At 40.0% G+C, this 16,094-nt stretch overlaps 1 protein-coding gene across 4 annotated transcripts in view; it reads left to right on the top strand.

Moving 5' to 3' along the window:
• Positions 1-16,094, top strand: part of Dyb (Dystrobrevin) — a 67,108-nt gene that overhangs the window by 30,314 nt on the left and 20,700 nt on the right. For all 4 annotated transcript variants that reach the window (XM_080264887.1, XM_080264885.1, XM_080264881.1 and 1 more), the window contains 3 exons: positions 6,183-6,275; positions 11,961-12,057; positions 12,631-12,746. In XM_080264887.1, coding sequence (XP_080121013.1) covers positions 6,183-6,275; positions 11,961-12,057; positions 12,631-12,746 — 306 coding nt within the window. The remainder of the gene's footprint in view (positions 1-6,182; positions 6,276-11,960; positions 12,058-12,630; positions 12,747-16,094) is intronic.

Raw genomic sequence — 16,094 nt, 5'->3', positions numbered from 1 at the left:
TAACCTATCCCAAGGCCCAGTAGTCCTCCTACACCTCCACATGTCACCACTTCGGCGCTAACACCCACCATCCATATTGAATACATGCTAGGGCTGTCTCGTACAGGATTGGTGTATTGGTATTAGCGGGGGTATTTTTACGACATGTCGGCGGGTTATCTGGTAGATCAGGAAAATCTGCTTTTTTTAGGAAATTCAAATCCTTAAACTGTTCCCTGCCCCAGCCGGGATTCGATCCTGGGTCCATTAGGACCGCAGGCCGCCTCTCTACCGATTCAGCCATCGCCTCCCCCACATAGTAAGCCACGTTGACTACTACATCAATAGTTTGTTCTTGTTACCTCTTGTTCCCTATTTTGCCTATTCTGTCTGTCGTTCAGATGAGACTTGTATAGTGGTCTTGTGGCCACAGGGGCCTGGAGGGGACAGCGAGTTGTTGCATTACTCCAAGGTTCCCTTGCATATGTAATGAGGACGGTGCTTTAAACTATCCCTGTTGAAGAACAAACCAAAGAATCCCAGAATTACACGCTGCTACTTCCGGAAAGAGGTCAGCAAAACTCCCTAATAGGTCAAGGGAATAATATCACTGACCATGAAAGTTTATTTCAAGAAGTATCGCCATCATCATTATCATCATCACCTTGCTCCAGTCACGCTCTTCCAAATCTTACACATGGGATGGGTAGGATGAAAACACAAAGTAAAATAACCAGTATTACTCTCCACCGAGTATGGTCACAGTCGGCCACACCTCAGTTAACTCTCCTCCCAATCTTTCGAATTGTCAGTATGACCCTGTCGGAGAAATTCACCTGATTAAATACTTTCACAACATCTGTTGGGTAGACCCCTTTCACTGGTTGTTACATGATAACCTTTCATGATTTGGGGGCTTTCTCATCTTCCACATCTCTTTTTTTTTTTTTCACACTTTCATTTACTATACTAAACCATTTCCATCTCGACCTGCGATATGTCCTACCTTGTGCCTCACCACCCTAGTCTTACCTCTGTTCTACTCTCTGATCCGTTGTCTTCCTTACTCCACAGTTTACGCGGACCTCAATACTCCTTGTCCAGCCCTTGCCATCCATCATTAATTTTCGAAAGCCTGTCTTACATTCTTGGTTCCTACACTTTCTTACACCTGCAATGGACTACACATTGTTTCCACGATGTTTTTTTTTACTTGGAGGGGGGGGGGGAGTTACCCTTTCTCAAAAAATTTCATTCCACTTTCTTCTCTCACCTGCTTTATGTCATGGATATATCTTATCAGCACCTGCCACATTCCCATTCGTCAGTTTTTCACAGCTTTCTTCACTTCAGCCATTCATACATTATCGGGTACATTTTTTTTTTTTTTGTGCTCCACCACCCTCAGATATATTAGCTATTGCTTTTCTCTTGGTATCGTAGTTTATCAGTTATTCAAAACAGTCAGTTTGTCTTTTTTTAAGCATTCATTCACTTTTATCCTTCATAATTTTCCTGAATTTTACATCCTTTTCAACAAATGTCCTTTTTCGGAAAAACTTGTATCCATGTCACTTCCAAACACTTTTTTAGTTCGTTACTGATCTCTTTATATGTTTTAAATTCTCAGTTTAATCCTTCTTTCATCTGACACGCCTTTATTTCATCCAGCCCACGCACTTATTCCATTTGTCCTTCACTTTTCTCCCTACTTCTGCGTAACATTATACTAGTACTCTCTTGTTACCCAGTATCACACACACACACATTTATAATTCCCATCCCGACATTCCTAGTATGCATTCCACGATCTTTCTAAATCCTGTTGATCTCATGCTCATATTCTCTGCTGCGTCTTTGTCAATTATTCCTCTACTTTTTTTTTTTTTTTTTTTTTTTTTTTACTCTGAGCTGGCCTTTTACCTAGGTTCTTTCAATGTCCTGCTTCCCTCAGTTTCACTTTACATACATACATACGCACATACACACACACACACACACACACACACACACACACACACACACACACACACACACACACACACACACACACACACACACACACACACACACACACACACACACACACACACACACACACACACACACACACACACACACACACACACACACACACACACACACACACACACACACACACACACACACACACACACACACACACACACACACACACACACACACACACACACACACACACACACACACACACACACACACACACACACACACACACACACACACACACACACACACACACACACACACACACACACACACACACACACACACACACACACACACACACACACACACACACACACACACACACACACACACACACACACACACACACACACACACACACACACACACACACACACACACACACACACACACACACACACACACACACACACACACACACACACACACACACACACACACACACACACACACACACACACACACACACACACACACACACACACACACACACACACACACACACACACACACACACACACACACAATTGTAGGAAGCTCTGAGGGAGTGGGGAACAGAGGAAGCACAGAGGGATGCTTTGCATGAAGAAGTTGGACTGAGAGCTCCAGGCGCTGTTTGGGGAGGTCCTAGTGCAGCCTGTCATGAATGTGAGAAGTTTAGTGGGCGCCGAGGAGAGGCATTACACGATTCTGGCCGGGGTAGGGGAGGAGGGGTAGGGATAAGGGCCAGTAAGCATGAAAATGTGTTTTATCGAATCGTCCCTCGTAGGTTGTATCGAAGTCCGATTGCCTGCCCTTGTGTAATGCCTCTATCACATTGTCCCGTTGAATCGTTAAGGAACCTTTCCAGTATCACTTGACACGGCCAGCTTGGCTATAATTACGACCTTCCTCGCCTTTTGTCACTTGTCACAACATAGCTCTTTAGGCTTTATTAGATAAACTTATTATCCGTCAACATAAACCGCGGGAAAAACTCACACAATTGTCTGAATTATTGATAAGCGTGCATTATTCGTGTCTAAACCTCCTCATATTTTGCAGTTTCAATAGACCTGTATTTCTGTAGAGCTTGGTTATATATGAGAACAAGTGCCCAAGTCGACCACGTGCCTGTGTCACACCGACTTAACCCTGATAACAAAAGGCGAAAGGGCCTAATACTTTTCCTCGTGAATTAAGTAGGAAAAATATTCAGCAGTTTATTCACAACATTTCAGGTTCCTTTAGGATTAATTTTAGTCCCTTTAGGTCCATTCATGTAACTTACGGTCCCGTTACATCCATCTGTTGATTAGAGATAGTAACATCATTTTTGAACAGGGCAGTAATCCTGAGGGGGATGTAAAGGAAGCGAGAAGGAGAGTTATGCCTCCTGTATCACCATTCATCATAATCCTGATTGCTTATAGTACTCATTTCGTAGTTTTCAGATCATTCTGAGAACTGTCTAGGATACTGTCCTGACATTGTCCGCTAGATACACCAAACTATTTACATGTTTTCGACGCACACAAGTTTTGATATCTTTCAGATTAGTAATGAATAAATTAGCCTTGGATTCTGTAGGGGAGAACACCATAAATATTTCCATCAGAAAGCCATAGCAACGGCTTGAGATATTGACTTGAAATTTTGTATTTGTGTAGAGAAGACCCTCCTTTATCATGGCCTCTCGGGAAATTTGGGAAAAAAAAAAAAGCTGAATTCTCGAAATCACAAAATACCGCATTTGGCATACCTGATGAATGGATTGAGATATTAAGTTGACACTTACAGTATTTTGTACTTGGACGACACTCTTCCTAATAAGGCCTCATAATTATATTATACTAATTTAATTTTAGCAAAGATTACTGGTGTAGGTTTTTGATGCGACATGCATTAGTAAGCGAATCCTTTGCCAGCGTTCATGTTATTCCTGTTTACTTGGAACAGCTTGTGCAGCAACCTACCCGTATTCCTGAGCATCTTTGAGAGTTCCAAAATACTTGAATTTTTTCCCATGAATTATCTATCTGTGCATTCTCTCTCTCTCTCTCTCTCTCTCTCTCTCTCTCTCTCTCTCTGTTTCCCTTTCTCTCACATTGCCTCGTGGTTCCGAATTCTAGTAACGACATAAAAAATGTGATCTTACTGCTGCTTTTGTTTTGTTGTACCAGCCTTTACGTATGTATATATATATGTATAAATATGTATGCACACTGATGCCTTTTATTAGAATATCGACAGCATGCACACAAACAGGAGACATGTACTAAAATTGTAACTTGTAAACTAAAATCAAAGTTTAATTAAAATGCATTTCTCTATTTTCATAGATCCTCAGTTAAAAATAGTGGCCCAGGAAGAGGTGTGCTTCCTACAAGTGATTGATAGCCACTGATATTTGGTATGAATTGTCCACTGTTGTTAGTTTCATTTCGAGTTGTGTGAAGCTTCAGTTGCCCCATTTTCGTAATTCGGAAAAAGGTTTGTTTTTTGAAGCTGTAATTGGGTCAGTGTCTCATAGATCTCTGTTCAGTAATGGTTTAAATTTGCTTATGAAATATTTTTCCTGGGCCACTATTTTTAAATGAGGATCTATGAAAATAGAGAAATGCATTTTAATTAAACTTTGATTTTAGTTTACAATATACAATTTTAGTACATGTCTCCTGTTTGTGTGCATGCTGTCGATATTCTAATAAAAGGCATCAGTGTGCATACATATTTATACATGTATTTCCCCACAAGAAGATTTTCATACCTTATAAGCCTATATATACAGTATATATATATATATATATATATATATATATATATATCTCATCATTCGGACCTCGTTTCCCACCCTAGGGTAGGGTGAGAAATAGCAATGTCCATATATATATATATATATATATATATATATATATATATATATTCAGTTTTCCATTAGTTTTTCAAATAATCAGTTGTGCGTTTCTCCGCTGTGAAGATGAAATATTTTGAATATTTCAGTCCTGAAAACACTCATCGCCACAAAGCCATAACATCTCAATGGTGACACGGTAGGAAATTATGGTGTCATAACACCGCTGTTCCATTCGGATGGCAATAAAACGGTACTGACATCACGCCCACAGGTAATCACGTTACTCCATCTTACATCCCAGACCACTGTTTGTGTCGGAAAGTAGTAAATATTAGATTCCGACGGCATCTACATTTGTGAACAATAGATGGTTTCCACCTGTGATAGATCATTTCTTGGTTCATACTACAGACTCGCTTTTGCCTGAATTCTGAGGTGAAAACCAACTTGAAGCAAGTGCTATGACAGTAAGAGAACGTTAAAAAATCGATTCCTGTGACTGGAGCCAGTGAGGGCAGTTCTCAGTTACTGCTGTCCTTTGTAAGGAAACGACTTCCTCACTAGGATATTTGGTTCGTGCATTCTTTTGCAACTGTCTTTCGTCTAGAGACAGTCCAGTTGTCAAGCTTTTGATAAATTACTTCACCAACTTAATATCACCACCAGCTTCATAAGGACAGTACTGTACAGTTCACCCAAGAAGACAACAGAACCTACAGAGAGCTCAAATCTCACTCCACCCCAACGCTCCACCAACACATTTATTGTTACAGGGCCAAGTATATTCCTCCTCATCCGGTCCTGCAAACGGAGATCCACTGAGTAATAATGGCGCTTTTGATTCTCCTAGTCTTGCTGATGTCAAACATTTGTCTAATGCATGGCTACTTAACATTTAGTAAGATGTTTGATAGTGTATGTGCCCCTAGATTGTCACGTACTGTACCAGCCAGTGTTTGTATTGCTAAATCATCATCAGTCTGTTGCATCTAAAGTTCCCTTGTAGCATGTAACTATTTGTGGCCCACGTATCAACGTTAAAATTCACCCTGTCTTTGGAAGTTGTTCCCTCCAACTGATTGTTATATTTCCCATTTCTTACACGATTGGAACACATTGTTTTTCCACTAGCAAAGCCGTTTAGTGTATATATATATCTATATATAGATATATAGATATATATATATATATATATATATATATATATTAGTCCTGTTTTGATACGGGATTAATATTTTCATAGAATATTGACAAAAGTAGCTCGCTTTGGAGAATGTGCTGCTGCTGATGTGTTCTCCCTTTAACGTATACTACACTTCACTTTTCTCTTTATTTAAAGGCCTCCATCTCCTCTTCCTTCTCACAATGGGTTTGAAGGTGGTTCGGCGGCTGCTCAGTCTACCTCCCTGGATAGTCGGTCATCCAGCAGAAGGTAACTCATGTCCTTCACTGCTCTAACCTTCACTCATCTTTCTTACATACTAACACACGTGTTTTCTTAATTAGTATATCCAGTATACGCACAGGCTGTAATTAGTAAGCTTTTCATTTTGTGAATACATACTAAATAATTTTGACTTAAAAATATATCAGAGCATTACTTACTCGCAAGCGATTCCAGTATAAGGCGCAGACGGTATGACTGTTGAAATCCTTATGAACTAGAACGGTAAGAAAAGAACTGTCAGTAACAAAATTAGCAGACGGATTTACAAAGCGTATGGACACTTAACTAATTACTGTATACTGTTTTTTGAAATAAGACGGCACAACCAGGAAGGAAGGTAGTAGTGGTACTGACAGAAGTGGCAGGAAAGTGATGTGAGTTTGTAGCAATGGAAATTTTTAGTAACCAAACAGTATGCCTAGTGTTGGTGTTTAAATATGAAAAGTGGGTGAATTTTTAATCGAGTTATCTTAGAAGTGCCGGCGAAGTGACTTGAAGGAGTAGATGAACTAATTTGTTACGTGTGGGTTGACGAGCAATGAATAAATAAATAAATAAGTAAATATTCTGAGCAAGTTCGAGTATACAGAGTGAAAGAAGATACTAAGAGAATAGGGGATCTTAAAACGCGTAGGGTGGTTGGAGAGTATACAAAGTAGGGTAGTATGCCAATGCAGGAAGGATACATACTGTACAGGGACAGAGATGTATGGGTGTCATTTTGTCATCCCCTACAGAATACAGATTCAGACAATACGCAGGAAATGTAGATAAGTAAAGCGGCAAAAATAAAAGTTGTTCATGGCCTGTGAATGCAGTGCAGTAGATAAACATGATTTTGTTCCCCATCACTGCAGCCTAACGATAAATGATAAGAATATTCATGTAATGGTGCAATAATGTTGCATATTGTACATGAGGTATGTGGAAAACGAGTCGTTAGGAATATACAACCGATATCAGAGTGCCGAGTGAATGATAAGTAAGATATCATATGGATAGACGATATGTAGGCTACAATGTATTATCTCTGCAATAAGACGATTGTGAGGAAAGCACTCAAGAATGTAAGCTATTATAGATAGATAGATAGATAGATAGACAGATAGATAGATAGATAGATAGATGGATAGACAGATAGATAGATACTGTATATGGCATTTTTGATTTTGCGAAGGTCACTCATTTGAGTTTCTAAGCTAATTCCTTAGAGTGATCAGAGAAATTTGACAATTACCATAAAACTGACTAATATCATTGGAAGCCTTCCTAATGAGAAGACAATCAGGTTATGCTTAGTGGGAAGAGAAGAGTCAGGGGAAAGACTATCCTAGTGTTAGAGCGGATCAAAGGATTTTATACAGGATGCACACGTAATGATTTAAAAATGGTTTGGCAGGATAGAACGACAAATTCTGTTTCCGGAGGGAGACAGAAGGAATTGGCTTGGAAATACGGTGGTGGATTTTGTATTAATTCCAGTATGGTTGTATATATTTTTGTTATTTCGCTTCCATTAAACTTTCACATCAGGTTTTCCATACTGCATGGTTTTCCCTAATACTTTTTTCTGCCCGTGCTTGCTTGAAGATCTGGCGGGAGGGGGAGAGTGTTCTTTGTCTTACTACGTTGTCGAGTCAAATCCCTACACAGGAGCGGCCTTGTATTGATCAGCCAGTCTATGCAATTATCCACTTTTCTCACCTTCTTACATTCGTATGTGATGAGATGAATGAGGTGGAGTTATGGCTGGTACTGTACATTCAGTGAGTAGAACTGCTAAATGTAGATGAAGGCCTTTTATGATGATAGTAATGTTTACGAGGGTAGATGGAGGCTTGAGTTTACTGTGTTTGTTTGAGTGAGACAAGGGATTATGGCCCCAAGAACGAGACTGTGCGTATGTATACAAATACTTGTGTGCATAAGCGTGCATGACTCTGTACTGTATATATACAAATACAAGTATATATACATATGCATGTATGTATGTAGATACCTGAATCTAAACCGATATATATATATATATATATATATATATATATATATATATATATATATATATATATATGTACAGTACGTATATAGGTATACATGTATACACATGGTTAACTATTAAATTGATTGTCAGGGGGAACACCTCCACTAGCTCGTAGTCAGTGTAACAATTACCTCCCATTATCCCCTTATTTAACTCCTTGTTTTACCCGGTACTGTACCTTTACTGCTCTTCATACTTCCACCTTCCACCATGCTCTTCCATTCTTACCGTTCCAGTCTTACTCGCTGACATCTACACATCTTTTTACATTCTTAGCCATACGAGTATGCCTTTTGTATGCGGCATACAAATTTTTCAAATCCATCCGTTCCAAGTTCTCTATCATTTGCTTATATTAATGTCTTTATAGCTCTTTTTGTTTTGTTCTTATATATTTTTTTTTTCACTCTGACAAGCCCTCTTACCCTTCTTCTATGCTCCTCTGAACTTAATATACAATTATCCACACCCTTCATTTTCAACTCTAGTGTTTGTAACACACTCAGGCACCCTTCTTACTTTACATATATAATCAAGCTTCTATCAAAAGTCTGCATATACAGTATGTATAATTACTTGTAATTCTTATGCACTGTACCCTACTTGGGTACAGACTAGACAGTCCGTGCCTCGAAGTCCATAGGCCCCTTGAACAACAGATGTCGCCACACACCTCTTCGCATTTGACTCCTAAAATCCTCCGTCCTTACATGAGATAGTGGTAAATTTTGGGTGCCGAATATCCGAGAAAATTGATGATCCATATAAATATTTTTAATCTACCATGACGTTATTGTAGTGTGCCCTCAAAACTGAGCAGCAAGTGAGATGCACTTAGAAGGTATAATGAATGCCACAAGAATGTTTACCACTTCTGAAAATTAATTATAGCCAGCAATTGAAGGGCTTAGGAGTAAATTCTGTGTTTTGAATAATTTATCCAGGCATAATACGAATTTCTGTTGGTACCTAAAGCACAGTTCACACTTTGTGGAAATATGATAAACCACAACGCACTTTTATATATATACTGTGTAACTTTATTTGATATTAGACTGACTGTGGGTAAATGTCGTCCAAGTGTATAATTTGTACTGCAATGTCACGAAAATAAACATCAGTGGACAAAGATTTCAGAGCGGTGTTCAGGTGTGCTTCAGCAATGCTCCATTCGTGCTTCATGCTGAATATATACCGTAGCAGGTGTTCAGTCACAACAGGTGTGACCGTACTAATTTGTCTTGAAGAAGATCAGTGAAGTACCGATTTCACAGAATTTTAACCCCCCAAACTCTTCCTTGCTGCCAGTGGGGAACGGTGTTTCGTTCTTTAGGTTAGCAATACTTTACCACTCCTTTGTGCCTATAAGATTAAGTACTTATACACAACATTTCATGACAAATACCGTTCTGCTCGTGTCCGATATCAGGTATAAACACTACAAGGCTCTTGTGAAATGGTGAGAAGTACGCAGGGGTAGCCTCGGAGAAAACAGTGTGGGTTCAAGGGATCCAGCACTCAAATTAGTGCAAATCAGCATTATTAGTTTATCACATTTATCTGTGTGTGTGTGTGTGTGTGTGTGTGTGTGTGTGTGTGTGTGTGTGTGTGTGTGTGAACAAAATAGCATGTTTTTATCTGATTTCAACCAAACTTGATGACAGGGCTGAGTGACAGTCACTGAGAAAAGCTATTGTTTTTAGTGTAATCGGTCGAAGATCAACGTCACAACGCTAGGATAAACATTCTCCTGTCAGAATGAACTTACAGTTATTATCCATGTTTGACCAAACTTAAGGGAAGTGTTGGAGGTAAGGCAAGTATGAAGTTATACAATTTTGAGAATGATCGGTTACAAGTCACGATCACAGGGCAATGTCAAAGTTCAACCCGTGTTTTATATATATATATATATATATATATATATATATATATATATATATATATATATATATATATATGTGTGTGTGATTCTGGGCATAGGCTTAACAGTCTGTTCCCTGTGACCCAGTAGTCCTCCTACTTACTTTACCTCTACATGTCATCACTTTGGCATTAACACCCACCGTCCATATTGAATACATGCTAGGGATGTCTCATGCAGGACTGGTGTATTGGTATTAGCAGGGGTGTTTTTACAACTTGTCGGCGGATCTTATGGTAGACGAGTAAACCCTACTTTAACGAACTGCAGATCCTTAAACATTCCCTGCCTCAGCGATTAGAACCTGGGTCCATAGGGACTGCAGGCCACCTATTTACCGCCGGGTCGGTAGACAGATGATAAGTGGCCAGGGTTGAGGGTCAGACAGGAAGTGAACCTACTGTTTTTAGAGCAACAATTCAAACATCAAGATCATAGGACAAGATTAATTTAAACTGTTGCTGTCCATTGCAGACCAAAGTTTTTGGATGGGTTGAAGATAAGGCAAAATTAAAGGGATTCGATTATGAGAATAATCAGTCAAAGGTCAAGATCACAAGGAATGAGAAATGCTTAAACCACTAGGCAAGGTCTGCTCAATCAACTGTGATCTGACTTCAACCAAATTTGGTGGAAATGTTAATGATCAGGCAAATACGAAAGGATTCAGTTTTGAGAATATTCGGCCAAGGGTAATGTCAGAGTTCAACCCATGTGTCTGTGTGAACAAAATTGCTGAAATGTTTTGACGATTTGGATCGAACCTGATGGATGAGTTAAGGATCACAAGAGGTTTATTTATTAATTTTTAAGAGAAAAATAGGCCATATGTAAAGGGCATATGACGTGGCCAACTTACAGTTTTGTCCGATATTAACTGAACTTTGCGGAAGGGTTCAGGCGAATGCAGTGATAAGAAAATCGATTTTGAGAACAGTCGGACAAAGGTCAATGTCACATGGAAAGGTCAAATGCAGGTTTACTGAACAAAGTCAACTGACAAAGTTCTTATATGATTTGAACCAAAGTTGGTGGAAGGGATAAGGGTTAAGGCAAGAATAATGTAATGCTGTTTTGGAAATAATCTATCGTAGGTCAGAGCCGCAGGGCAGTTAAATATTCGGCTTTCATATCCGTTGGTGGGCGCGGATGGTGCGCTCTCTTGAGTGCTCTTTTTTGTTCTTAGTGTGGCCATGAATGGGCATCTGCTTAAGGCGGGGAGTGCTTCGCAACCACCATACTGCATGAAAGTGCGCTGTAGTTGCTTTTGTGCCCTATTTTTTTTTTTTATGTGTGTGTTTTCCGATTCTGGGCATAACCTACTATCAAGACCCAGTAGTCCTCCTACATGACAATCACCTACATCCAAAAGCACAGCCCACCTCATACCTTTAAAACATACTCTACATCAGCATCTTATGCAACAGATTGAGGACTTTCAATCCCCAGCCATCGAGAAGACTTCTCACATATTCATCTGTTATCTAATTTACACTTTTGTACAAGTCAGAAGGTCTTAGTGTGTTCTCTCCAGTTAGTCTCGCCGTATATTACTTCAGGAACATTCATAACTAGGCCTAATTCTTTTCATACACATTTTACGTTTTTCAATTTTCCAATACAAATTTCAGGTTCTGTTGTGGTTGTTTGCTTAATTTACTTTACTGACTATCTCTAACCCTGCTTCTGTCCTTTTGGGGCCAAGTTGCATCAGCAGTTTACCAGACTGGAGTCAACTGGATGAGGAACACCGGCTCATTGCTCACTACGCAGCCCGCCTTGCCAGCCAAGCCTCGCAGTCAGTAAGTTACCCTAACACATGCTATGCAGCTTTGCGGTAATGCTTTACATATTAACTTCACTTACTCTAAACAGTGTAGTTAATAACTTCACTAACTGTATACAATGAACTTTTGTTCGTCTACTCTTCATCTCGCAGTACCTAAATTCAGCATATTCTGTGACCATGTTGGCCATCATTGCTGGTGAGTACGTGTGTTTACTGTGTGAAAGATAAACATTGCTTACTGCACTCCACCTGTGTAATGGAAAGAAACTATAATAATTTATGTGTCATGTGTAGACTACTATGCGATTATTACTGTGTGTGTGTGTGTGTGTGTGTGTGTGTGTGTGTGTGTGTGTGTGTGTGTGTGTGTGTGTGTGTGTGTGTGTGTGTGTGTGTAACAGGAAAGGAAAAGCATTTGTCTGTCACATATGTATGGACTACTCTCGATGTAAGGGAGGCGGCTCCTTAGCTGAACAAAACCGTCTGATATTATTAGAGAGAAAAAAATGATTAGTAGTTTCATTGTTGCTTAATGTAGTTAGTGCTAGTTCCCGAGTCAGTATGCTAACTCCCCATCCCACCCCAGGGCAGCGACAGTGTGGACTCCAGCCCAGGGTTTGACGCTTCCAGTGCACAACGAGAACTCATCCAATCCCTCGAAGCCAAGAACCGAGAGATCATGAGAGAAATTAGTGCATTAAGGTAAACATGCTTTTGTTACGCGGTTTGTTTGGTGGGTAAGGAGTTATTTCTAATCAAGCAAAAGAGACAGAAGTAATTGGTACAGGCAGAAATATATTTGGTGACTATGTGGACAGCAGATTAGGATAATACACCATACATGATTTTTGTTTTAAGCTACCTGTCAGTCTATTGAAGTGCTTGAAAGGGTACAACAGGGAAGAAAGGTTGCTGGTTCCTTGAAAACAATGATAAAAAGTAGGGAGTTGAGCATGGAAGTAAACAGAGTCACTGCTTGATAGTACTGTGATACCAACTCAAACGTATGGAAGTGAAGCATGGACCTTGCTGGAAGGACACATGTCAAGAGTGAGAGAAGTGGAAATGAGTTATTTTAGAGGAGCATAAGTTACTTGGAGAGACAGACTGGCAAGTGAAGAAGTGATGAAGCATTGAGATGTGGATGTGGATGTGATAGAAAGCGTTAGGAGAAATACACTGGGGTGGTTTGGCCCAATGGAGAAAATGGAAGGCGAGAGACTAACGAGGAGAGTGCATGTGAGTGAGGTGGAGGGGGAGAGAGGGAGGGGAAGACAGAGGGTGAGATGGAGGGATGGAATGGAGAGGTATACGAGAGAGATGGCTGGGGGGGGGGGGGTGAGTTGGGAGAAGGGAAGCGAAATGGCCGGGATCAAGGCAACATGTATGCGATTTGTTTATGGCCACCCCTTACTGGATTAAGACGTCTGGCTGTAGAGAGGTAGACAGACTGACAAGGGGATAGGGACAGTGACGACTGTACCATTAAAATCTGTGATGTAAAATGACAGTAAAGTGAAAGTTGCCGAAGGATGAAAAGTTTCTATTTGGGCTCTGAAAAGACAATCGATGTGGGGGTATCATAACGGAAGGGGATCCCTTACGACTCTCTTCCTGCCAGCAGAGGATGTTTAGATCGTCCGTAGATCTTTCAGCCATATTTTATGTTAAGGTACGGAAACGTCTTTGGCAAGATCATGCTGAGTCATCAACTTAGTAACTACAGTGAGATTGTACATGGATTAGGTGTATGGACATGGAGAACGTTACTAAGAGACAGCATGTACCCCTGTAAGCAGCTACGATGTTACGAGGGAATGGGGAGGTGGAAGCAAAATGTGAAGTAGATGGAAAGACTAATTTTATAATAACTGATGAATATGAATGACGAGAGAGGTACAAGGAAGTAGGCTGTTGTTAAAATATGTGTAGATAACAGAATCGAATGGAACTATACATTATTTGTGAGAATTATGACAAAAAGTTTGAATGAGTGGAGTAGTACCATTAGAGTAGAGGAAGCTGTATTTGTGCCCTTTGTTTCATAGTAAAGGTGGCCGAAATGAATGGAGAAATCATCGTTGAATAAGTCTGCTGTGTTTAGTGTGTAAGGTGTAAGGACGAGTAGTGACAGAGAAGGTAAGACAGGTATCAGAGTATTGGTGAGTGGTGAACAATGGGGCTTCAGAATGGTACGGGGTGAGGATCAGATATTTGCAACAATGCAGATAATGGAGAAAACTTATGAGAAGGATTTCATAATATGGCATTTATGGATCTGCTTAAACATATGATGAAATGAACGGGGAGGATATAAGGAAGGCTTGATGCGAAAGGAAACTGCCTTATGCTGTAAGCATTATATTTTATGGTGGAAGCGAAGCATTATAAAAGAATGCTACTTTCTGAATGAGTGGACCAGTGTCGATGCTGAAGTAAGGCAGAGTGTGTCATGTTCCCATGCTTATTCCATATATCCAATATGTTGATGAAGTCATGAGAGTCAAAGCAAGACGTGCAGAGGAGGGAGTGAAAGCGATGGTGAACGGTGAGGTAGAATATTTCGGATCTGATGAATCCAGATGATGTTATCCTTCTTTCTAACAGTGAACGAAATATTTATAGAATGGTTAGGAATTGTGTAAATGAAAGTGGCGAGATCTGACAGTAAATGATGATTCGAGTATGACAATGATCGTGATGTGATAATGAGTGGATAGAAACTGAGACTGATGGGAGAACACAAGTGCCTACAGTGCGCTGTAAATGTGAAAAGGAATTGAAAATTAGAGTGGTTCAAGGACGTACAGTGGCTGGTGCTATGAGGACATTGATACAGAAGAGGTCTGAATACAGAAGCTGCAAGATGACTGAATGAAGTTGTGCTAGTGGCCACATTGATTTATGTGTGGGTGATGTGGAATGGCTGGAGCATCAAAAGTCAAGAGTGAGAGCAGTAGAAATGAGAATGATGAGAAATGTATATGGACTGCATAAACCAACTGCATGAAAAATGTGGAAATTCCTGAAATATGTAGTAGTAGGAAAGCTATTAATCCAGTGATAAAAAACTGTGCTAACACTATATCGTTACATGGAGAAAATGAGTATTACCAGTGAAGTGCCCTTTGTGAGCGCGTGACGAGAGAGCCAGTGTTTGTACATACGCCCATCATCATAATTTCATCTTAGTGTAAACATTCAACATTTCTGTTGAGACAGTTGAACAATGACAGAAGAATAATTGAGCTAAAATTTTTATTTTCTTACGTTTTCTCTCTCACGTTTTCTTTCGGGATGTGCATATAGCGAGGTTCCTTAGCATTTATCATACGCGCAATGTTCAGTTCTCTGCTCCCGACTTGCTGTGTCAAAGAACTGCGTTGGTAAACGCATTGCAATTGATCGACTGATAAAACCCATAAATGGGGCTATTACCCTTGCTGATTTCACCCCCTAAACATAGAAAAACGTTCATCTAAAACTATGAGCGTAATATCCGATACTTAACTGCTAGAATTCATGCAAGAGAACATGATGTTACAACAGGGAATCTTTTTTAATTCGATTTCATAGTGGAGCATGCCAACTGAAACCCTCAGAACATTCCCTTGAAAAGCTTGGATTCCAAGGGGTTTCTTTGGTCTCATGAGTAAATATATAGCTAAAAGCAAAATTTATTGAATGTACCTACTACCTGCTGAAAGAATCTCCTCTCTGTCTCACGCAGTGAAAAGTTATTATCCTCTGAAAACCATTGTGGTCGGGCCGTGTCGTGTCAGGCTAGGCCGGGTCATGTCGGGCCGCTCGTTTCTCAGCTGAACATACAATAAACATCGCTTCGCTTGCTTGTAATTAAGGTGACGATGAGGTTATATCAGTGATTTATTTGGATAAGGGATATTTGCAGTCAGGGAGGCTGATAGTTATGGTAAATGAAAGTGCTGGTGAGCAAGGTATGGACGCTGAGGAAGCGAAAAAATTGTTGAAGGATATAAACGTATGAATAAAGGATATGTTGAGATACTTATGAAAAGGGCTGCATCCGTA

This window comes from Coenobita brevimanus, chromosome 14 (assembly GCF_032717465.1).
Source record: "Coenobita brevimanus isolate Jiangsu-jjx chromosome 14, ASM3271746v2, whole genome shotgun sequence".
NCBI lineage: Eukaryota > Metazoa > Arthropoda > Malacostraca > Decapoda > Coenobitidae > Coenobita > Coenobita brevimanus.
Note: the sequence above shows the minus strand (reverse complement) of the source record. Positions and strands in the feature narration are given on the sequence as shown.